Source organism: Polypterus senegalus, chromosome 4 (genome assembly GCF_016835505.1).
Source record: "Polypterus senegalus isolate Bchr_013 chromosome 4, ASM1683550v1, whole genome shotgun sequence".
NCBI lineage: Eukaryota > Metazoa > Chordata > Cladistia > Polypteriformes > Polypteridae > Polypterus > Polypterus senegalus.
In genome coordinates, this window is record NC_053157.1 from 51,647,149 (window position 1) to 51,673,211 (window position 26,063).

Genomic DNA, 26,063 nt, shown 5'->3' on the forward strand with positions numbered 1-26,063 from the left:
ACAGCTCACAATGCATGTCAGAGCAAATGAGAATCGTGAGGTCAAAGGAACTGCCTGAAGATCTCAGAGACAGAATTGTGGCAAGGCACAGATCTGGCCAAGGTTACAAAAAAATTTCTGCTGCACTTAAGGTTCCCAATAGCACAGTGGCCTCCATAATCCTTAAACCCTTCCTAGAGCTGGCCGTCCGGCCAAGCTGAGCTACCGGGGGAGAAGAGCCTTGGTGAGAGGTAAAGAAGAACCCAAAGATCACTTTGGCTGAGCTCCAGAGATGCAGTCAGGAGATGGGAGAAAGTTGTAGAAAGTCAACCATCACTGCAGCCCTCCACCAGTCAGGGCTTTATGGCAGAGTGGCCTGTCGGAAGCCTCTCCTCAGTGCAAGACACATGACAGCCTGCATGGAGTTTGCTAAGACTCTCTGTAAGATTTTCTGGTCTGAGACCAAGAGAGAACATTTTGGCCTTAATTCTAAGCAGTATGTGTGGAGACAACCAGGCACTGCTCATCACTTGTCCAATACAGTCCCCACAGTGAAGCATGGCGGTGGCAGCATCATGCTGTGGGGTGTTTTTCAGCTGCAGGGACAGGACGACTGGTTGCAATCGAGGGTAAGATGAATGCGGCCAAGTACAGGGATATCCTGGACAAAAACCTTCTCCAGAGTGCTAAGGACCTCAGACTGGGCTGAAGGTTTACCTTCCAACAAGACAATGACCCTAAGCACACAGCTAAAATAATGGAGTGGCTTCACAACAACTCTGTGACTGTTCTTGAATGGCCCAGCCAGAGCCCTGACTTAAACCCAATTGAGCATCGCTGGAGAGACCTAAAAATGGCTGTCCACCAACGTTTACCATCCAACCTGACAGAACTGGAGAGGATCTGCAAGGAGGAATGGCAGAGGATCCCCAAATCCAGGTGTGAAAAACTTGTTGCATATTTCCCAAGAAGACTCATGGCTGTATTAGCTCAAAAGGGTGCTTCTACTAAATACTGAGCAAAGGGTCTGAATACTTAGGACCATGTGATATTTCAGTTTTTCTTTTTTAATCTGCAACAATTTCAAAAATTCTTTTTTTTTGTCTGTCAATATGGGGTGCTGTGTGTACATTAATGAGGGAAAAATTAATTTAAATGATTTTAGCAAATGGCTGCAATATAACAAAGAGTGAAAAATTGAAGGGGGTCTGAATACTTTCCGTACCCACTGTATAGTTGTCGGCTGACCTACAACCGTGTGTTCTGAGCATTCATTTAAAGAAGTTCTGATCACTCCACAAGTCACCACTAGGCAGTGTGCTGGCTAAGAATCATGGACTACTTGTTGGACTTGGACTTAGAAAAGCCAAAAAAGGTAGTAATGGATTTGTGGAAATGATTATCACATAACTGTTTTGATGAGTTCACATTTCTTTTTGAATTCCTTCTTCTGCATCTAGGTAAGTGCAAACATTTGCGGCCAGAAGGGTGTTATTACTTGTCATGGCAGTAAGCTAGGGATCAGTTAGCGGACACCAGCGATAAAGAAAGCTATCAACGCGAAGAAGTGGAGATTGAATTCCACACAGTCTCAAGGATTATGGAAGAATAGTCAGGGACTCGGTAAGAGTAGGCAAGATGTTGTCACCATGACTGTTCTTCTTCCAAGCCTCAACATATCTGGTCAGAACTTGGAAAAGTTCCTATATGTATAAGATATACACCCTTTTAAAGGAGGTAGTGTCAGAAACTATAGATGGTTTAGGACTACTTTTGTGAGCAAGGTCAATAAGATTCTTAGTGGGAGGGTTACATGGGTGGATAGGCTCTGGGTGTGTTGGGTAAGACACCCCTTCATCATTCTTGTGTGGTAGGAGTAGTGCTTTGAGACTGACAGACTGGAGTGGTGGTCCCCATTTTTAAAATTGGAGAAAAGAGGCTGTGTTCCAATTCTCAAGGGTCCCACTCCACAGTCTCCTAGTAAACATCTTTTTGAGCTCACTCTATGGCAGAGATTTCAATCTCAAGCTGGATTACATTTACACTAGACGTTAAAATGCATCACCATCATCCGCTTGCATTTATCTATACAGAACAGTGTAGAGTAGCTCTACTAAACTGTAGAGATGGTAGTTTCACATCACACATTAAAAGAGATATGATACAGAATACTCGTATATGATTGTAAAAAGTAGAAAGGTGCCTTTTTGTATTGTTTGTATAAAAAAAAAAGTGGCGAAAGTTGGGTGTTGATACATTCCTGCCTGATTGGGTATATAAAGTGTTAATAGTCTTCTGTAAAATTTAGTCCAACATCTCTGCACCGTGGAATAAGGTCAGGAGCTCAGCAATATGGGAAGACCATGGAGTTGGGCAAAAGGATGGTAAGGTCCTAGGAATTTGGCAAAAGTTTTGTGAAAACAATCAGCAGTGTATAAACGTTTACATAAAAATGTGAGCTTCATGTCAACTCAAAATTGGCATGTTTAATTTTCATCTCATTTTTGGAATTTTCTGCTGCGCGTGAGGAGTTCACATGGACCTTCACATTTTGCCTCAGGAGTATCTGCTAGCATGGCAGAAAGGCTCAGCAATTTATTCCATGTTTAAAACTTGTGTAGGTGGCTGGGACTTAGAAGATGGGAGGTGAGGTTTCAGATGAATCGCTTGTGTTCTCCTGTTTGCTATTAGGATGCCTTTCTCCTTTTCTTGTTCTTGTTGTCTTGCTGTGAATGAAAGCCCCACTACCCCTGTCTCATTTTGTGCTACAGTAAATGCAAAGTGGTCATAATTTAGATGATTCTGCCTGTTTCAATTTTTTTTTCCTTTTAGTTATTTTAATTCAACATATGGAAAAGGGTAAGAAAAAAGTGGAATTTGAATGGTGGACAGATTGATCTTATTTAACTAGGCAACCCCTATTTGTGTAAAGTCACAGCTGATTTACTTGCACGTGTCCTCAGCTTCCATACAGCAGATGTCAAGAAGTAACTGACCTAATATAAAGGAGAACTACACTTAAAAATATTAATCATTCCTGTGCTAAGAGTTTCGCTGTTATAGATGCTAAACATTGCTTATAGTACCCCCATATCATGTCCAGAGTCTAAAAAGATTATGACACTTCTTAATGTGCTCCTACTACATACTCCAGTGTTTCGGTCTCATTAAAGTTGTTTTTTCTCTAATTTGTTTGCTGTTTGACTCTCACTTCCTGTTTCTTCCAAGCCAGTGTTACAAAAGGTAATTTTTGAGGGGGTTGGGGTTTAGGTGCTAAACATTGTGTTAAATTTCCTAAATAGTTTTCAATTTCAAATCAGGCAAAAAAAATTAAACCGTGCTTATGCACATCTGTAGTTAGGCATGGTTATTAAGACAAGACCATGGTGGTAGACCTGGGATGTTCTGGAAGAACTGTATCTCTTGACTACCTAGCCTGAAGCACTTATGAATTTCCTCCAGAAGATGTTGGAAGAAATTCCTCAGAATAAGGGTGGCTTGATCTGCCCAGTTCCTTCTGTGGCAACTACAGACCTGTTTAGTATAAGTAGTGTGAAAATAAATAATGAGCAATACCTTTTGAGAATTTAAAAGCTATTGTGCAATTATAAAATAGTCTTAAATTAGATGGCTATCTTGGACACCTGAGTGCTGAAACCTTAAACTTTATTCCCCTGTATTTTAGTGACTGTATCTACGTATTATAAGCTGTGTATTTTTAAATGCATGTCAACAATAGTGATTTACTACCCTCTGCCAAATGTCTTTCTAGTCTGTTGTTTTTTAGTTTGCAACTGTTTTACATCAGTCTTGTCTTGTACATAATTAACAAGCATTTAATTTTGTGGTTTATACTTGGATTACAAAAGTCATTAAAAGTGTCAACTCTCATTAAAAAAACTTTGATATTTTTTCTGGAAAAAAGGCTCATTTTTAAGTCAAATATAAATAATTGAGCTGAAGAAATACATTCTGCCATTTAATTATTTCATCCTAAATCTCCAGTATTTTAGGTATTATTTGTTTTGTTTTTTTAATGAATTTACCAGAAATCACAAAAAAAATCAAATTTTTTATACTATAATCAGGTGTGGTCTCCGATTTTAACACATGTTGTCAGTTTAAAACAAACTGTAAAGTGAAATTAAACTTATCAATGACTAGTTATCAGTATCATGAGTGGTGTGTTGGAGTACTGCAGTATTCTTAATTGCAATATATCATTGACACATTATGGAAGCAGTGCATTTTACTGGTGGATTTATTGCATCTACATTTTTTGTAACCACAGTGGGCATGTTGAGAGTGATGTTAATAGATGTGAGTTGAAATCATTTGTCATATGCAAGCTTCTGCAGATACTTAAATTTGACTAAAGTTCATCTCACGAGAGCAACATTGAAGCATCGCAAGCAAAGAGAAAGTCAACATTCCATTAAAAATAAATTTTAAAAACGGGTGCAAATCATCCCAGAGTTTTTCCCTATGTATGTCATTACAGTGTGCATTTGTAATGTATATTCAAACAATGTTTTAAATGCAAAATATACTCTTGTCAAATATATGTATAATTTTTGTTTGGTAACTACACTAGAAATAGGGCCTTCTCTCACAAGGTGTCGCATACGATTGAGTTTCCATTATATGCTAATGTGTGTTATAAGTATAATAACTTAGTCCCCAGTCTTAATTTGAATATTTCAAAGATCCTTAATTCATTTACACTATTAAAACAAGATAAGTGAAGTCAAGGATTTCTCTGATCAGATATAACAGGTATATATTTTTGAATATTGTGGTAATATTTCACTTTTACCTTAATTTCAATAAAGTCAGAAAATGAATGGCAGAATTGCAGAATTAAGTTTTTAATACTTAACGTACTGGAAAACTGCAAAATTAAAATATTATCTGATCATTATCCACCTATATGAGTAATGTTTCATTGGATAACTGGCAGTTTCCTACCAGTCTAATATCAAACATTTATAGCTAGTAGTCAATTTTCTGTGTGTTTTTTTTTTAACTACTTTTTTTTTTAGAGGGGTTATTTTGAAAAGATCTGCACTAAGAATAATTCTATTTCTCACTTGATAATAGCACAGCGTTTTGTTTAGCGAGCCAGTCCAGTTGTAAATGTGTATGTGTTAGTAACATAAAAATGATAGGGTTTATTTACAATGCCAGAGAAATATCAGTTGATAACTTTTGCATATGTAATGAAGAGGCTGGTGAAAAGTGCAAACTTTCAAGATAGAATGGTTTGCTGTAGTAACTAAAGCGGTCATTTAGTGTACCTGAAGTTATCTTGTGACTTATAGTGTTTGTGAGCATGCATTTTTGCTAAAATTGTGAATAAAACATACTTAGTGACTCGGTTTAATATTTATTTATTATTTAAATGTCATCTTTGACTAATGGCTATGGTTAATAATTTTGCATAGCAAATTTTAAAAGATGAGGGAAATTACAAAATATATCCTCTTCTTAGGATAAACCTGGGTTTTGTTTATACAAATCCTGTATATTTTAAATCCAGTTAATTATTCTGGTTTGTTAAATCAATAGTTGTAAAGTTGTTGCCAAAAATATAGTATCTCTTAAAAGATTGTATCTCTGCACAGACTAAAATGATTGAAATTTAGTGACACAGTTGCAATGCCTTTCCAGTGGCCTTGAAACTTTTTTCATATAAAGAGAATTGGGCCATTTGCCTCCAGCTATTATGAAAAGTAGGCTGACAAAAGAAAAAAACACTTTTATACTGAGATCTAATTAGCTGTAGTTGACTTCTCCATAATGTGCAAAATACATATCCTTCACCTAATTTTTTTTTTTTTTCAAATTATGGTTAACAGTGCTTACTTAAGATATTCATTTAAACAAAACAGTCTAGAATTACATGTATCTGAATTTGTATAGATATAAAAACACCTAATTTGTTGAATTAGTAATATTCTTTTATATTGTCTTCTTATTGGATTGTTTTGAATTCAGTTTTGGTGCATAGTAATGTGTATGTTTGTTAAGGTTGATGCCTTTTGACTATTAATTACCTGTTTACAACATATGCAGTCATCACGTTGGCATGGTTTTGTATGTTATCATAATACAATGAAATTTCAGAAATATTATTTGAAGGATCTTGAAGCATACCAAAGGCCAAATTAAAAAAAAAAAAAACATTAAAAACAGCCCTTGTGGGTGAACTCTTACAGTTAATTGGATATTTATTAATGTTCAGAATATTGGTTACAAATAGTTAACAAATAATGATTTGGGTCTAGCATGGTCAGCAATCTTTGCTTGCACCAAGTGTTATATGGGGGATGAGACCCTTTACATGTTAATGCACCATGAAAGATGCCTTATCAAGTTTATAGCACTTCTTGTGAAAATGATCCGTTTTTGCTCAGTTTATTAAATCACGGAAAGTCCTAAAAGCTATGTATGTTGTTCCTTCCACTTCTGAATTCAGATTGACCAATATTTGCCCTTCAAAAGCCCATGTCACCTAGAAAGCATTTGAAATATCATAGCAACTAGCTCCAGTTAGGAGTTGAGATGCAAGTGCTGAATCTTCAAATAATGTTCCTGTACAAGTATTTAGATTGCTATTAATGAAGAAGAGAAACTGTTAAAAAGAATTTAAAAAGAAATTATTAATATAAATTGCAACACTGTGCCTCGGGATTAATTTGAAGAAGGGTCTGTGTTCTCGTATTCCTAAACTGCAGGTTGCAAATTGCTTACATTTTGAGCTTCGGATTCATTTACCTCTTGGCAGTTGCTCACTTCACTCCCACCCTGCATTAATATATAGTAACCTTTTAATTGTTTTGGCTTAGGTTGGCTTTAAGTAGGTGATATGTTTGCTTTATGGTTATAACTTGTCTTTCAGTTGTTTTAAGTGCTCAGTAGGCAAAGTCACAATCTGAAGTGACAACAAGTACACCCCAAACCTCTTCCTTCTATTTGTAATAAAAGTTTAGAAAAAGTTATTTTATAGGCCATCTGCTATACATGCACATTAAATTGAAGGATGTAAAATTTACAAACACATACAGGTCATTTGCTTGAGCTCAAGTGCATTTATGAAAAGACAAAACAGATGCCATGTGATAGGTATTTTTTTTGTTTTAATTATTAATATGAAGGTGTGACAAAAGCCCACAGGAGTGCATTGAAAATGCTGTAAGGTACAGACCATGAACCAGATACAAAATAAAATGATTTTTGTAATTTTAAGATCCTGCAACTGGCATAAATTAGTTAGTAGTGAATAGCTCAAGGAGAGAGCAGTATTTTAGGTATTTTGGATGTTGTACAAGTACGCTGTTATACTAAGTCTACAGTTGGCGACAAAAACAAAATCCTTTCAAAATCAATACAATGCACTTCAAATAAAATCAGGCATTTTTTTTAACTTCAAATATTTTGATTGAAAGCAACTATGCTATTACACTTGCTGCCTTCTGTAATGACAAAATGTTTCTTTAAAGTAACCAGTTATCAGTTATGAATGGCAGCAGACAAGTTGGGCTGAATCAGAGAATGTGTAATGGATTCCTTGACAACTTTAAGTTCAGGTATGAATTGTTTGCAGTGTGTAAGTAAAACAGACTACCTAACATTATTTGAAAATATAACAGTGGAGCATTAGATCTGCCATCATGATGACATTTTTTAATTCCTTGATAGCTTTTGTAGCCTACTAATTAGTGAAGAATTTCCTGTTTTTATAGTTGCTTGCTTCATTTTTTAACTCACATGAAAGACTGATCTCAGGCATATTATTGGTTGTAGGTGTATGCATCTTTATATCTGGTTCATTGTCTGAATTCACTTTGCATTGTTCCATATAGAAAGAGGGATATCTTTGCCTGTGATTCCTGTTCCTTTTGAAGAGAAAACAAACGAGACTTTAAAAACGTTTTTACAAAAACAGCTTCAAAAAGTTGTTTTAAACGTAAATATCTGTAATTATCTTGAAATTAACTGATACATATGTAATAATGTGTGAATGTGTACATTTAATTTGGATTTAAGTAGTTTTCAGTTACTGGACAGCAGCAAATGTTAGGAAATAAATTGAGACAATGGATATGCTAAGGCAGTTCATGACACATTGTGCTTTATAAACCCTACGCTGAAATCCAAACCCCGAAGATTATAAGCTCCCCATTTATTGTTACATTGTGAGGATTCCTACCTTTGCCATGCATTAAAGTTCAAGCTTTGCATTGTATTTTGATATTTATTAATTCAAATATTAGTTAACACTAGAATTACCAGAGCCTACGAAAAAACTCGTAAATCTGTCCCACCTTAAATCGCTTCTTAAAACCATTCTCACCTCTCCGCCAGCGTCTTTTGTTAATCTAAATGTGCTGATAAAAGAAAAGCTGCAAGTAGCCGGCTATTCCATCCCCCCACCGACTTGAACGTGCACAAACTTCTCTCAGCTCATGCCTTGATTGATTTTCTGGGAGTGAAGTAGAGTTTTAGAGTGGAAATAATAGATTGTTGTTTGGAACACCCGCATTTCATGTCTGTTCCGTTTCTACAGTAATCTGTGTAAACACATTGTTAAAACAAAAACATTTTTCATATTCTAGTAGTAGATGACAAAATGTAGGCATAAACTATATAATGTATGAAGCCTGAAGTCCAAATATCAAAAGAAATATTTTCACAGAAGTTACAAATCTAACGCAACAATTGCGCTTTTATTCAAAAATATAACTGCAGAAACAAAAAGCCGCCTTAACATGCGACATTGACACTTGTTTATTATGACTGCCTCCGTAGCGCAATATACTCAGCTGCCGACTGGGAATCAAAAGGTCGCGAGTTCGATCCTGCATCTCTCCGTTTTGAGAAGTAAACTGCTCTTACCATTGCTTGCATACTAAAGTGTCAACAGGCACTTTTCGTGGCATTACACACATTTTTGTGCATGCCCACTGCACACTACTTGTGACTTTAGGCTTAAGGAAGTAAGTAAATAAATAAAGGTAAATTGTGTCATAAAATGATTTCTACCTCAGCTTTGTCATTAGCATGGTTGTGTTGGCTGCCTTCAATGCATGAACTCCACACGCTATTTTGTCTGGCTAATTTCCTATAATTTTACACCAATTTTTATTGATTCAGTTGAAGTGTTTTTGAAATCTTGGGGTATTTCAACTGCAGGGAGATACCCATAAATATTGATATATCAAAATATCCTTTCTAGCAGATTCCTACTGCCCTAAATATATCATCTCACCAAATTTCAGCTTTTTAACCAAACAGAAAATTGTCTCACTCACTCAACAACAAAAACACTTATCAGTTTTGCATTGTATTTCTCTCTCTTTATATATATATATATATATATATATAAAAAATCTTGAGACAAGATTATTGCCAAGAGATTTTATCAAGTCCCACCCTCCTCTAGACCATTTATGGTTAATGGCCCACACCCATGGTCCTCTCATCTCTCATTTGTGTGAAAGCTTTTATCAGACAATAGTTCCTGCACTCTCAGCTCTTAATAATTTTTTATGTTTTCCTCATTTTGTTCCCAATAAAAGAAGACTTGCATCCAAATCTTAATGAAGAATTTCATCCCGAAGGTTTATCAACAGAAGAAATCAGTACATGGGCAATCCTAACACAGAGAAACAAAGTCAGTCGGTTAAACGGAAAATTGGTTAAATGTGTATCAATAGACTTTGCTGAAACAGTTGGTGGTGATTGTGCAGAAGATGAAAACATCAACTTACAATATCCCGTAGAGTATCTACAACCATTAAGACCGTATGGTCTTCCACCGGCCGAATTACTGTTGAAAGAAGAATGTATCGTAATGTTATTCTGTAATTTATGTCTGAGTGATGTATTCAGAATTGGTCAAACAATTCTGACATGTAAAATTTTAACAGGCGACAAGAAAGGTAATGTACATCTTCCGCGGAAAACAGACACCAAAGGAGATCTTGATATGCCATTCCTATTAAAAACGTTTACAGTTTCAAGTTAGAATAGCTTTTTCTATGACAGTTAACAAATCACAGGGACAAACATTCGAAAAAGTCGGTTTATTTATTAGAGAGAGAAACAATATTCACTCACTCAGTTATATATTCCAAACACGGAATCAAAATTCAAAGTGATGTTGGTGAAAAGTTAATTCCAAGTACAGGTAGTCCCCAGGTTATGGACATCCAACCTACGACTTAAGAATGGGACCGCAGCAGGGATGCATGCGCCTCAGTAACTGCCACTCCGTCATCTTTGGCCTGGGGATGCTGCAAGCGGTGGCTGGACAGGCCGGAGGGGTGCCATTTCACTGCCCGTGCAGTGTAGTGTCCCTTGTGCGGCTCCCGGCGGCAAGCGGTTTCACTGCCCGCCCACCACATAAGGCTGCCCCATTCGTTCTCGGTGGGCGGCTGGTAATGCTGCAAGCGGTGACCCAGTTGTGGCTGAACGGAGGCCACTGAGGGTGAATGGGGCGGCGGGGGGTAGCATTGTAGTGTGCTTCGGATGGCTGCCTATTGAATGGGGACGATTCACTACCTGCCTTTGGCCGCACTGTGTTCGTTCTTGGTGGGCGGACGCTGCAGGCAGCATACTGCAGTGGATGATGTGACTGTGAGGTGGGCTGGTGATGAACCGCCTGTCGATGCCCCCATTCATTCTCAATAGCAAGCCTGCTTGTACTGTTATGTACATAGCAAGAAGTTGTCTCTTGTCAGTACATCAGATGTGTTGACGACTGGTGCCTTCCTGCTGTGATAGCATGTACAGTGCTGTGCAGAAGAGCTTATCTTAATATTTTGTCTTCACCCTTCAACAGTGTCTCTGAAACACAAATCTGATGCAAGTGCTGGTGATACAGTAAAGAAGAAAAAAACCATCACCATTGAAAATAAAGTAGAAATAATTGTCTGAGAGAGGTGAAACTCCATTCATTGGCAGAGCTCTTGGTTACAGTCGGTCAACAATCACATTTATTAAATTTATGTATGTGTTCCGACTTACATACAAATTCAGCTTAAGTACAAACCTACAGTCCCTATTACGTACGTAACCGGGGACTGCCTGTATTGTTTTTACTGAAGTTTTACAGTAAAAGTGCAAGTTTAAAAAGTATTTGCGTGTTAATTTCAAAGCCAAACAGAATGAAAACATAACTCAACGAATACCTCTAATGCAAAATGAAACATAATTTTCTTTAAATTTATTACATTTTACTATTGATTTTACTATGGTTAATTATTCACTGTAATGTAAATTGTGAGGTCTGTTCTGCATATGTAACAATTCCAATGAAAATAATAATCTGTTTAAATTGTACATCCACTTTCCAATACGTGAGCCGTGAAGTGGCTAGCACGTAGCACCCACATGGGGGTTAGTGAGTCGAACCAAGCAGGGGCAGAACCTCCTAGTAGTTTATATAGATTCATGTAATGCAAAATGGAAGTGATTGTGCTGTTATTACTTCATACGCAAATCTTTGTTTATAAACATTGTGGGTTTAGGCATACACTGTACCTATTTTGCTATGATGGCATAAAACAGGTTTTCTGGGGTGGCAGTCACTTAAGCCTCTCTCAAGCTCTTGATTAGCTATTTGGTGTTACTAAAGGTATTTTTCAGTTCCTTTCACAGGATGAACCTTAAAGTTGTTCTACATTGGTTTCATGTTAGTTATTTATTTTATCAGAGTTTAACAATTTTTTTTGTTTTATTTTTAGGATGTTTAGAGGGAGAGTTTACAACTGGTGACCAATCGATCTGTGGTCCTCTTAAAATAAAAGAAGAAATAAACATTGCATCATCAGATAGTGAGGTGGAAATTGTGGAAGTACAGGAAAATGCAAGGTATTGTTTTCCTTCAGCTCATCTAAAAATCTATGTTTTACTATTCATTTTGTGAAATACTTTGTATATAATAAAAACTAGAAATTTTTAATCAAACTTTATTTGTGAAACAGCTTTTTTAGCTGTTTGGCTAGTTCATACATTTTAAACACAGGGACGACAAGTGTTTATAGCTGCTGTTAATGGTAGTAGTAAGAACTGCTACACAAAATTCCAGAAATCTGAGCTTGTATTAGTTTTAGGTATGCTCACATAGAGTGCATGAAGCACCTATTTGACATCACCCTGTCTGTCTGTCCATCTCTCTGTCCACATGACAAAAAGCAGTACCCTGTAGACTGATGTTTCTTGAAATGTGACACACTGATTCTTCAAGAAAATTTGTCAAGACAATCTAATTTTCATTAAAATATCTTGAGCAAATTGTACTGTACACAGTTTTAAAATTTCTAAATCTCCCAATGAAAAGCAATGTTGTATTTACAGAGTTGTCTCTGTCCTTCTTTTATTACAGATTGTTTTACAGTTTAAATTTTACCTTGACAGCAGTTACCAGTTTGTTTGTCTTGTATATTTTCCATTTTTCACCTGTGAAAGCTGCTGCTGATGGCAAACAGATCCTCAGAACAAGTTGATTTAAAAACTAGCAGACTATGAGTGTGGTTAGGAAGTTGCTGTCACTAGCTGTTTGCTTGTGCCGGGATCGGAATACTCTGTCAGCAGGTCCAGCTCAACAAGCAGAAACCTCTCCATTATTAAGTTGATTCTCCTTTATTAACTCTTCCCAGTAGCTTGGGAACAAGTGCATCAGCATTTCAAAAATTGTGATGCTTCATGTCTTAACATGTAAATGAAATGATCTTTCTAACTAACAGTAAAAAATGCAAGCAGGGAAAACAAAAGATCTAGATGTGTATGTGGCATGTAAGCTGTTGTGCACAGAACAAATGAAAATTTACTTTGGTTTACCTTAAGGTAAACCAATCTCATGCCTCCATTATTTGCAGATTATAATTATTCATTATTTCACTGTCAGTGTAATTTACTGGAGTGACTAGATGTCCCGGTGACAAGGGAAGTCCCAATTTCAGGCTATGCATCCTGATCAATAACTGGAGAAACTCAAAATGTTCCCATTCTAACAGCCAGCCCATTTAATAATACATTGCTCCACTGAAACAAACATCTTCATGTATATTTAGAACTGCATGTGCAAAACTAAAAGGGGAACCCTTCTGTACCATCACTTACTTCTCTCACTGGATTTAATATACATAGTGCATTCAAAACTCAAACAAGGAAAGCTTGATTAGGAACTTGTGTTACATTAGAACAGCATTAATAGGCTGTCCAAGAAGTAGACAGAAATATAGTACCGCCATTTATTTGTTTCCACATTAACCACTGTGAAGGATCATATGTGTTTATTTATGAAAGGGTTTTTTTTTTCTTTCCCAGTGCCCTGATCCTTCTCTTATGATCAGTTAAAGCAGACATTTAACAAATTCACTTGATATCCATAATGGTCAATTGCACTAGTAAAGTTTGCCTATTATTTTATTCCCTAACATTTATCATAACTGAATAGCTGTGCAGGTCCTATTTTATGAAAATGGTGGAACATACTCAATCCAAGATGTAGTTAATTTAAAAAGATTTTTTTTTTATTTTTTAGGCTATGTTAATTGCCATTTGCAAAATATCACTTTTTGTTAATATATATAATTCACTAAGGCAAGATACCCATGGAAAACACGCCGGAAGGGACATTGGATACGATGACAACTCGCAGAGCCACGCCCACCAATTCGGACGCGATGACACAGAAAGAACGGCGTCATTTATATTCGTCTGTCGTAGAGCCCTCATGTACCTCCGAGCCACCTTGACTGTTCATAGAGGCATGTTTCTCGTGGAGGTGAGTCGCCATATGCAGCGTGTAAAACGGTTTGCGAGGGGTATCCCATGGGATCCTTAAAACAATCCTTTACAACTGAGGTTAAAACACAATGAAATAAGCAGTCTTTAAAAAACGAGTTTTCGGTTACGACGCACAACCTCGTGTACCATAGCAAACTGTTTTACACGCTACATACAGCAATTCGCACCCACGACAAACATCCGTCTTCTTCACTCATGGACAATTATATGTTGCTCTTCTCCAGAGTTCCATCTTTTCATTCACTTTCTGTTGTATCCTCAAACCCTCCCTTTTTAGACAACTGTGTCTTTCCAGAAGTGGTCAACCATCAATAAATAATTATGCAGCGTTTGTTATGCCACGGGTTCACTATTGTGTTGTATTTTGCTCTCTCCAGAGTTCCATCTTTTCATTCACTTACTGTTGTATTCTCACACCAACCCGTTTTAGATAACCATGTCTAGTGTTTAGCATTCAATAAATAATTATACATGAGATTGAGCATGTGTCTACCCGGCGCAGAGAGGCGTGGGTAAGCCATTGAACCCCATTCGGGCTGCAAACTGTGGAATTCCCACTAAGTGCGACTCATACGCTCCCACTGGTTACTTCCCTACCCTTTGTACACACCCCTCTCCCACCTCGCTACTACCGTGGTCGGGTGTCTTGGTGGATTATTTATAGAAAAGCAGCCAAAACCGCACAGAGCAATGAAACATCTACGTGAGTCACAGGTGCATCTGGACTGTGTAAAGATGACAACGACTCAAGTGATGAGTTGGAGGTGGGCACATGAGCGGGTAGTGCATACTGAACAAGAAATCAGCAGACTAGTATTACGGACGGAGCTGAATGGATGTCCTTCTCCTCTCCTCCCGTTCCACCCTCAGCGACTAAGCGCCTTACACCCCCATCCCTCTGTCTGGCAGGAGAAGGCGCGATGGCGGTCCACCAGTTTTCAGTTACGGACGATTGTGTGTTGGTTCGTTCCATGCATTGTTACAATGTTGCTTTTCTTGCTGAATTATTACATTACCGATTTTTCAAATGTTAATTTTCTCCCTGTGCTTAAAATCTTTAGAAAAGCAGCCTGATTATGCCGTGTATGGTACGCCGCAGGTTGGCTAGTAGGTTATACTTGTGTATGTGCGAGAGAGTGGTCCCTGCGTTGGATTAGAGACCTGTCGAGAGCTGTTTTTTGCCTTTTGCCCAATCCTAGTGAGAGAGTCTTCGGCTCCCGCAACTCTGAGATGGATTGAAACCTACTGAACTCGGTCTATTGCCTGCACAGTCCTCAGCGCACCTGAATTTTAAACTTTGCCTACATTTTCTAACTTCTTCAGCATAGGTCTGTCTTCCACATAACAAAAATGTGCTGGGTTTATTGGTGGATTTAAATTTGCCTGGTGTGGTTTACATTATTGGTTCCTGACTTGAATGTTGCTGCTGAGATAAACTTTGGTCACCTTAGACCCTGTAATTGAATTAAGTGGGTTACAAATTAAATGATCGATATTATGTGACTAGAGATATTGTTGAAGATAACACAGTTTTTGGACTATTTAAGACTCCTTTTTTGTATTTTTCTTACCAAAATTCGAATCTCGTAATTTTTGACTGCAAAGAATTTTCTTTAGCAGTATTCATAGTTGCATTCTCTACCTCATATGTATATTTTTTAAAGCACTTTCCAGAACATCAGTGCTGGATGTTAAAAAATCCCAAATTTTTTTTAGTCTATCCTTTGCTTCAGCAAAGGAACCCTTCATAACAGGTTGCATATTATTTTCATCATCTTTTTCCTCACTTTCCAGAGTTAAGACATTCAATGCATTTGACTGTAAATTTTCAATAATGGCTTTATCATTTAGCTCAGTTGCTATCATTAAATTATCTGTGTTAATGTACTCCTCATAATTTGCACCATCTGCAACTATGGAGCTCTGTATTCTCTCACTTCATTTTCCTCTTCTTCACCCTGATCTGTTTCAGCAATCTTGATTTCATCATGGATTTCAATAATCATGGCATTCTTTCAACATTTAACAGTTGTTGATGATTTTACTGACCACTAAACTGCACAAATTATATTGCAACCTTCTTTGACATCAATTTTTTTTGTTGATGACCCCATTTTCTGAAGACAATATTTTTTTTTAATGAGTTGTCTCCTGTAATGCATTTTTACAGCACAAATAATACCGAGATCCAAAGGTAGCAGGACTGCTGTATAGTTTGGTAGTAAAAATTCAACTATAACATGTTCTAATTCACACGTTAAATTATGTTCCAATTAGCAATCAAAATAAGAATTTGTCGTCTTTGTGCAGCCATTAATTAAATATTCCTTGTGTTATCCAAGCTGCTTGGTTTGCTCGATAATCACAGGGAAGTGGAGGTGGATTTGAATATCTTCCCATAATCAGTGGTTTCAGCTTTTCTTTATCAGATGCATTGTAGCAAAACAGGATGTACAGTAATTCCTCGCTATATTGCGGATTTCTGAGGACAATGGGTCTTTTAATTTATGGTACATGCTTCCTCAGTTTGTTTGCCCAATTGATTTCATACAAGGGACGCTATTGGCGGATGGCTGAGAAGCTACCCAATCAGAGCACGTATTACATATTAACTAAAACTCCTCAATGATATACTATATGCTTCCTGCGTGCTGTTTAACAGCGCTTACAGTCCGTATTGATTTTTCATTGTTTGCTTTTCTCTGTCTGTCACTCTCTCTGAGAAATACAGGCAGATACTTATCCATCATGCAATACCATCAGGGAGGCGTATGATTGGCCCCATTATCTGCTCCTGAAGGAGGGGGTGTGAGCGGAGGGGCTGTTTGCACCGTGGCTATTTGCTTAGAAGATACGGACGCGCCTGTAAAAAAATGCTGAAAGGCTACCTTCACGTTGATCCCTTCATTGCACCGCTTTATCGCGGTGCTTGCATACTTAAAAGCTCAACAGCACGTATTGATTTTTTGATTGTTTGTTTTTCTGTCACACTCTATCTCTCTGTGACATTCTCTGCTCCTGACGGCGAACCTTGAAGTGGAAGATATGTTTGCATTCTTTTAATTGTGAGAAAGAACTGTCATCTCTATCTTTGTCATAGAGCACAGTTTAAACTTTTGACTAAAGGGTGTTATTTCATGTCTAGAGGTCTCTAATGATGTTAAAAAACGTATTTAGAAGGTCGTAAACAGGTTTTCAATTCTCTAACTGCAAAAATATTAGATTTATAAATAAAGAATCCTTCTTCTTGGAAATCCTTTTTATCTGTCTGGAGCGGATCAACCGTTATAAACGAGGGTTTACTGTATAACTGTGCAGAGAATATTTCTAAACAGTGTGGGAGAGTTTCCAAGGACTTAAAATATATAAAAATAACCATACAAACATATGGTCTCTACATCGCGGATTTTCACCTATCACGGGTTCTGGAACGCAACCCCTGCGATCGAGGAGGGAGTTTTGATTTGTTCCCTTGTTTGTATGGATCTCCTTTAATAGTTAGGATGCGGTAGTAATTGATAAAGTAACCCTGTCTTGTTTTCATTGAAAATGTTGCTACTATTGTATTACGCCACTATTTTCATTTTCACCTGTATGCCATTTGCCATACTGTTTTCTTCTCAACAAATTACCATTGAAGTTATTCCATAGTGTTCTTTAAACGTGTTAAGCCATCCAGTACTCACTTGAAAAGATAAGTTTTCAGCAGTTTTACAAATCCTAAAACTTTTATCTGTATTTTTTGTCCATTACTTGGAATATTCCATGCTCTCAAATCTTGCAGCTTTGAAAATGTAGCTTTGTCATCATGTAATGCACTTCTGACTTTTTTCTATGAGGTCCAAACACCAGCTCTTTAACATTTTTTTTTTTTTTTTTTGAACCTTCAAAATTGTTGACAGCATTCAAGGTGCTATTCCAAATGCTTTAATATTTTTCAGTGTGAACTAATGCCCTTTCCTACTCCTTTTGTTCATCACAAAGAAAACTTTGACATGTTCTATGAAACTCTTTAACAGTATTTTACTTCCGTGCACCAACGCACATGACACAATTACCCAAGCAAACTGAACACTGACTCAGAATTCAGCTATGTGTATGATGTTGCACTTATTCTGTTGCCGAGACTGCCTGAGACCGGAAAAACGTTTTTTATACTGAAATTTACGTTTTGTTAAACATGATGATGTATGTTTGTTCAGTCTAACAAAAAATATTTATTCTGAAACTGTCTTTATCGGCAGTAACATAATTTGACCTGTAGTGATGTTTGTTTAGTACTTTGGAATTTATTTCCATGTTAGTGTATGATTTTGTGGTGTCAATTTTCAGGATTTATCTTTGGTTACATGTAAATTGTTTTTTTTTTTTATATTCAGTTTTCCCCTTAGACACCTTGTTAATACCACTTTTAGCATCAGCAACTGCAGTCAGTATGTTTTCCATGATTAAGTGCCCAAACAGTGTTGTCTTGCAGGGCTTCTTGAACTATGTGCCATTTATAGGTTTTTGAGTATGAACTTCTCATTTCTGGTGTTTCCACAGTATGTTAATGGAATAAAGGGTGGAGTTTTTTTCCTGAATTACATCTGCTTGTTTGTTTTAAATTGACATGCTTGCATTTTTAAAGGTAAAGCATGTAAAACCAAATTAACACTCCAAGCAACAAAGAATATAAACAATTCACCCAAATTCACTGACATTGAAAATGTAATTAACTGAAATGCATTTGTGCAAAACAATGTGCAGAAGTTAATATGTTAGATACTGTATTAGACTTAAGAACAGAAGTATTTTTACATTCTCAAAAATAATGCCTATTTATAATATGGCATGTTCTAAGCTGTACCTTAGCAGTAGCATGTACAAATACTACATAATTTAAGCATTAACACTAGAACAAACAATTAAATAAGTTTGAAATGTACAATATGATTCTACATGCTTTAACATATTTAGTAGGTGGTTTAAAACATCTCCTTTCTTGAAAACTTCTTGAAAACGGATGTCAAAAAAATACATAACATGACAATAATGACGCTAAACAGCGACAGTAGCATAGAGATTTTGAAGAGCAGTACAGTATTTGAACATGTCTGTGGCTCAATATATCCTCATGCGGACAAACGGTTGCAATCAGTCTTTTAAAGCCTTGGTGTTCAACTGTTTTGTTAAAGACCTTCTGTTTGGCTAAGGAAAGATTCATGACATGTATTAGTTGCATTTATATGAGGAATTGTACGGTATAATTCTCACCAAAATACTTTGGTGAATGCCTTTGTTTAGGTGGTGGTGTTGCCTCATACTGTGTAGATGAAGAGGTGGCTGTGGTTGTCACACTTAAATTTGACACATGTATAATAAAATTCTCTGCAGGTTGTTTTGGGTTCTGTTATTTAAGGTGGTTGAAAAGGTTAGTTGTGTTGCCACCAGTTTTGTGACTAGGTGAGCAGTATTTTTCCAAGGCCTGCAAATTAAAGAGGATTGGCTCAAGTTCGATTTTGCAAATACAATCTTTTTCCATATAATCAAAAATAAAATTTATTTTGAACCAATTTGTTTTCCTCCTCCATACTGCACTTTGTTTATGCTAATACCATGTCAGCATATGTGGCGTGACAGCCAAATAAACATAGCTGTTGTATGGTGAGTAAAATAGAATTGAGGTGGTCTGCCAGTTAACTCAGAAATACATATAATATTAATGGATCTCACTGAGGTATTGATTTACAGCAGATGAAGATGGTTAAAGAGACTGAAACTTAAACAGCCTAGCATGTTGGGTTTTTGCGGAGTGTGAAGTAACCAGCGAGCAAGTGGTCATTTCTTTGACATATACTGCCATTAATTACTCAAGAGTAGAGATGAGTATTTTTGAAGTACTTCATGATTCCATTCATGAGATCCAGCTGCTGTGATATGATATAATTTAACATTATCAGAACCAATTGTCTGGCTAAATCAAAATGTTTTAATACCACTTAATTGTCATTGTGCATGAAAGTTTAAATTAGAGTGGTTTGTTTTAGATGAAAGTTACCAGATACCAGATATGTGGAATTAAATATATATACATATGTGTAAGGGATCTATCAATAAATGTATCCTAGATGAAGGAAGCATCTCTTTCTTTAATGACTTGGGAAATCATACAGATTTGACGCTGCTATCCATTTGACAATTTAATTTCATGTTCCAGTTGCAGGTTAAGGCAAATAATTGAAGTTTGGAAAGTATGGAGTATAACTGTAAAATATCACAATGTTCCAAGGTGCACAAAATTGGAGTATTGTGGTATAAATTAAAGTACAAAATTTGTTTTTTCATATCCTGATGTATTCAAATTCTATATATACATGTTTTTCTTAAATTATATGTAAAACTAGCAAAATACCCGTGCTTCGCAGCGGCGAAGTACTGCCTTCAAATTTTTATTAAGAAGAAAATTAAACGTTTTTAAACTGAGGAAAAATATACCAATAATAATTTGTTAAGAATCTCTTTGTATACCACATTGTGAGTTCGGCCCTCCGGTTGTAATACGACCAAGCTGTGCGCTGAACTTACTCTTGAGCAAGCAACGTACAGTTATCCATGTGAACAGTAATCTTGTTTCAAATCTCACAGCTTGGATTGCTGCTGTCATAATCGTTTTTTGTTTCATGGTTTGTTTCAATTACGACAGTATTTGTCAGACTTGTGTTGAAGAGACATTCGGCATCTGTCAAGCGTTGTAAGTATACAACCGGTTTCATCGATAACTTCACATCCAGCTTTTGAGAGTTTAAACATTCATAAACATCAAAGTCTCCACTACTGAAATCATCACCTGTCAATCTAAGATGTCTAAGAGGCATTGGCGGTTGTCAAAAGGTGTAAAATATTTGGCCATTTCGGTACACTTGAAAGCGACAACCGAACAATTCAGCAGCAGCCATCAACTCACATGCAAATGCATAGGTGAAGGGCTTAAGCATTTCACTCTTCTAGTGCTCCTGTGTAGTATAATTATCTCCTGTACCGTCATCAGTCCACACCTTGAACTTGTCCCAGTCATTCAATACATAAGACACAATGTTCCTCCGGATATCAAGAGTGAACCTCATATGGCCGTTCGGTATTTAACAAAGAGAATGGAAAAGGTAGGTGCCTTCTCCGGGCATGGAAACCACTCGGTAAGTGACAGTTCTTTGATCGATGGTGATCTCCTCGATAGACATGTTAATGGGGGTACGGTTGGAATGATAAAGGAAATGGGTTCCTGAACAATGTAAAGTAAGTCTAAAATACCTACACAATAACTATAATCGTAATAAATGAACAATAAAACGGCGGAGAAGCCGTGGATTAAATAGAAAGGTTGTAGTTATCAGCAGGGAGACGTGAATCCCATGGCGAAGCAAGGAAGGGAATGTAGAGACTGGAGCGGCGGGGACGGCCTTATATAGGCAGGCAGCCAACAAGCGTGAGGCGTTGGGATGGGGACCCAACCGCCTCACACAGTGACCGAGCTGCAGGCTATGGACGTATATATGTACGTAAGTAGGATTCAGTTAGCATTGGGAACCCGCGTACCAAATTTCTTGAAGATGGGCCCATAAGTAACAAAGACCATTGAGAAGTTCAATATGGTGGCCGACAGTGGCATCGTACCACCGAAATAAGTACCAAATTTCAGCCTTCTACCTACACGAGAAGTTGGGAGAATTAGTGACGTTGGAAAGTTTAATATGGCGGCTGACAGTACGTACATTGGTTTCGGTTAGCGCAGGGAAGCCACCTAGCAAATTTCTTGAAGATGGGGCCATGAATAAGAAAGTTCAACATGGCAGACGTTGTTGACCGTTATGACCGTTACGTGTAGAATTTCGAAATGAAACCTGCTTAACTTTTGTAAGTAAGCTGTAAGGAATGAGCCTGCCAAATTTCAACCTTTCTACCTACATGGGCAAGTTGGAAAATCAGTGATGTTGGAAAGTTCAATATGGCGGCCGACAGTGGCGTCATACCATCGAAATAAGTATGTACAACGGTTTCAGTTAGCGCAGGGAAGCCGCCTACCAAATTTTGTGAAGATGGGGCCATAAATAAGAAAGTTCAACATGGCGGACGTTGTCGACCGTTATGATCATTAAGTGTAGAATTTCGAAAAGAAACCTGCTTAACTTTGGTAAGTAAGCTGTAAGGAATAAGCCTGCCAAATTTCAGCCTTCTACCTACATGGGAAGTTGGAGAATTAGTGATGAGTGAGTCAGTGAGGGCTTTGCCTTTTATTTGTATAGATTAAATACAGCACACAGTTATATTTCCCCTCTTGAATTATTTAGTCAAAATTAGTTATTGGATTAATCAAGTAATTAATAACATAGTTGATACACTAATCATTTACAAAATAATCATTTATGGTCCCCTATATATTATAAACATTTACTATACTCTGCATATTGTGTCCTGAGTCAAAGTTCTGTGTGTCCATACTACACACTCCAGTTTCTCAATTTCAATACATTATGCCTTCTCTTTGCTTTGTTTGATTGTTGTCTGACCATAACCTCACTGTGGCTTCCATGCCAGTCTTAAAAAAAGGCACCAGTGCATGCAAAATGAGTGCATCCATTTTACCTTGGTTTTCTAGAGATCGATGTGTTATTGATTAAAGGTCTTTTGTCAAACTACATTACTGTTGCAATGTTGTAATTGTTTCTTCTCAAAAACGATTGTGATTTGGAGAGTGGGCAAGGGATATGGGGGAAGATACTTCTTTTTTTTCTCAGATTTAGAATGCTGAGAAACATATTTTGAAATGTTATATTCCACTGAATCTACATTTATGGAAGACAACTGAGAATGAGCAGATTAATAAAGATGGGGAATGATTAACAAAGCCGTAATATTGTGCCATTCTTAAAGTGTAGTGTAGATGTGTCCATTTTGTTATAGGAGTTTGAATGTATGCTTGACTGAACAAGCCCTTCTGCCGTGTAGGTATTGCTGCCAGGATAGAGTTTGGCCTCTTGTTCCCTTTGATGGAAGTAAAGCTTAGAAAATAAATGCACAAATGATTGAAATTCTGCTTCTTATGCATTATTGCTTTAGAATTTACCCTTAGGTAAACCTATCTAAATGGGTATTTTGTAAATTGGCTGCTTTTCCTTTAGCCTACTGTTCTTGTTAATTTCTTTTTTATCTTCAGGTGCATTCATCCAAGAGGGGGTGTAATACAAAGTATTTCCTCATGGAAGCACACTCCTGTTTCACAGTACAACAGCACAAGGCAATCTCATCTCTGGACAGCAGTTTCTACCCAGTCCAACTGGGCTTCACCTCCAGAAGTAGTTGATCTCACTCTGGATGAGGACGCTAGGCGCAAATATTTACTGTAAGATCTGGTGCACTGATTCCCTGCCCTGTTTCACCTTCAAGAAGTCCTACCTGATGTTTAACGAACATGTCTAATGTGAACTCTTCCTATTTACTAATAATCAGTTTATTATTAATGCAGTTAGAGCAATATATTTATTTTTACCTCACTGACATAGAGGTATGTTTCTAAGTAGGAGACTTTTCTTGTGATGGTTGATCAGAAATACTGTTTCTTTTAAAGACAACATTCATTCTCAGACATGAAATTTGTTTGGATTTTGTATTTTACTCTATCAACTTGTTCTAGAAGTGTGCACATTCAGTTTATAAAACCATGTGTTTCAGATTTACATGATTTGATAAAGAAATAATGGTCCTTTTGGATTCTATTGAGGCTAATACCAAATCCCCATTACTTTTGCATAGCTTTAAAAGTTAGATATAAAAATAAAAATGAAATTTCAATTTTTTTTGTGGAGAAGGAAATTTCCTAAGTGTCTGCCTTTGGAATATCTGGCAACGTAGAGTATATCTAAAAGTAGTACATCTCGACAAAAGAGATTTTGTAGGGGGATTTATATAAGTGGGTTTTGACTTGACCTCTACATCTTCTAGCAGAGCCACATCCAGTAACTGCTGATTTGATTATATGACCAGATATTCATGCTTTATGCAAAAAGAATGTCTCATGTGTGCCAGTGATTGTAACATTTGATAAAAGACAGCCTGCTTCTTTCTTTATCTAAAAGATTTGTCTGTTCAGAAATTAAAAATACTTTAGCAGAAACCAACACTTATCAGGTGTGCTTTTGTTTTTTTTTTCTCTTATTCTCCAGTCCTCCCAAGTCACCTTTTGAGAAGTAGCTTATTTGAATAATGTGTACAATTAGACCAGTAAATTACAGTTTTTGTTGGCAAAACAAATAATGAAATAATTGTTTCACAATTAATTTTGTGTGGTAACTTTAAAATACAGAGAAGCTTGTATTATATTTCATTTTGTATTTTTTAGTGTTCATCTTCCCAAAACTATGCATATTGGCTGGTCACAGCGGAAACCCTATGATATGTTGTCTTTAAAAATTCAGCCTTGGTTAAGATGGATTGTCCTTCTGATATTTTTTGAGAAGTAATGCTGTATCTTTTATTCTTCCTTGTATAAAAGTTAAATAACACAGCCACATGACCAGGCATTCTCTATTTGTTAACTGTCATTTTAATTTATGGTCATACTGGATTCTTTCTGTTTAACAATGGTTTTATTATAGGTGAGCACTTAAACTGTATCACATAAATAAGGAATGATTAGGTAAATATTGTGTTGGCTGATAAATGAAATGGGTACATACTACAGGAGTGTATAGCATACCTTGTTTCCATTAAAGAGAAAACAAATTTTATTTTTCATATATATTGATGTATGTATATATGTATGTTTGCAAATGAGGGATATATAAAATATCAAATGTATATATCTGTATATGTGTGTTTTGAAGAAATGCACGCACACACACACACACTCATCATCCAAACTGACCAAAAAAGCTCTGTTTGCTCGTTCCCAATGTGTAACTTTTTTAATTCCCTCATTATTATTATTATTAGGAAGATATTATTGCATCACTAGAGTTTACACATTTTTTTATACCCAGCTGTAGTATAATCCACTTTTTTATGTTTAACTTGCTGAAATACAATCCTTAAGTGTGTGTGTGTGTGTGTTTTTTTTTTCTTTTTCTTTTTTTCAAAATATAGTTTTCTTTGAAGGACAGTTTATTTGCAAACTGTCTTTAATTCATAGGCCAAACACTTACTATATTAATTGGATAGTTACTAATTATATGGAATTCCCCTTTTTCCTAGTGTTATTAATAACTGAGAGTTATGCATCAACTTTAAAAGAGCATGGCCAATGAGTGCATGTATCGTGTAAAGCTAATTTAAAATATTAATAGTTGTCTTTAATTTGCATTCAGCTGTACACTGTTTTTCTAGTCAGTGTATTAAAATTTTAGCAAGGTCAGATTTCTCTTTAATCTACTAAAGAGGGGACATGTCATGTGCTATCAGAACTCATGTGGGATATATCTAACATTTAGATTAGTCTACCAGTAAAGAGAGGGGCAGTATTTTCTTAAAGCACCCACCCTTGTTAATATTTAATGGATTTTGAATAGTATGTATTGAAAGTTTTTTTTTTTTATCGCTATTATTTGTGTGCTTGTACATGATTCAAGGGGTGTCTGAATTTGCTTTCAGAGTACACATACTAAATATTTAAAATTAATCACACCTATAATTAAACCATTTGAACCATTATTTTTTCAACATTCAGTATTTAATGCAGTGTTATGTTTTTCCTTTCAGTGTGAGAAATCCCTACTTTAATTGGAACTTTGAGTATGTAGTTTAAGAAGAAAAATAAATAGTGTATTATATAAAGCCTTTGCTTTTCTGTTTGTTGTACTTGTGGTGTTGACTGAATTTTCTGTGAATTCTGTACATGTTTTCTCTTCACAATCATTCCAGCATTTGTTCTTAAGATTATATAAATACAATTTAAAATGCTTTAAACTGAAGTTTCCCTTAATCTCATTTGCTCTTAATTGTGATTTGTTAATGAAAATTGCAAGTATTCAAACCATTTTGGAGATTTTCCAACCCAAACAAAACGCAGCATTCTTCAGGTTTTTACCTTTTTGTTGGGTCTGCATACGTATATGTTACGCTGATTTGTGCTTTCCTTGAAGTTAGATCTCTAATATTTAAAACGTTCTTTATTTTAGTGGTATAGAGAGGCGAATTATGTTAGTCAGACATGCAGGTGAGAATTTCATTGTATTGCATGCACAAAGAATTGAGGGAATTTGAGGTCCAAAGCCCTGCTCATTGACCTGCGTCAT

At 36.4% G+C, this 26,063-nt stretch overlaps 1 protein-coding gene across 2 annotated transcripts in view; it reads left to right on the forward strand.

The window, feature by feature from the left end:
- c4h18orf25 (chromosome 4 C18orf25 homolog) overlaps window positions 1-25,602 on the forward strand; it is an 87,723-nt gene extending 62,121 nt beyond the window's left edge. For both annotated transcript variants that reach the window (XM_039750615.1, XM_039750619.1), the window contains 2 exons: window positions 11,730-11,856; window positions 22,991-25,602. In XM_039750615.1, the coding sequence (XP_039606549.1) occupies window positions 11,730-11,856; window positions 22,991-23,180 (317 nt within the window). In that variant the 3' untranslated portion in view covers window positions 23,181-25,602. The remainder of the gene's footprint in view (window positions 1-11,729; window positions 11,857-22,990) is intronic.
- The last annotated feature ends 461 nt before the right edge of the window (window positions 25,603-26,063 follow it).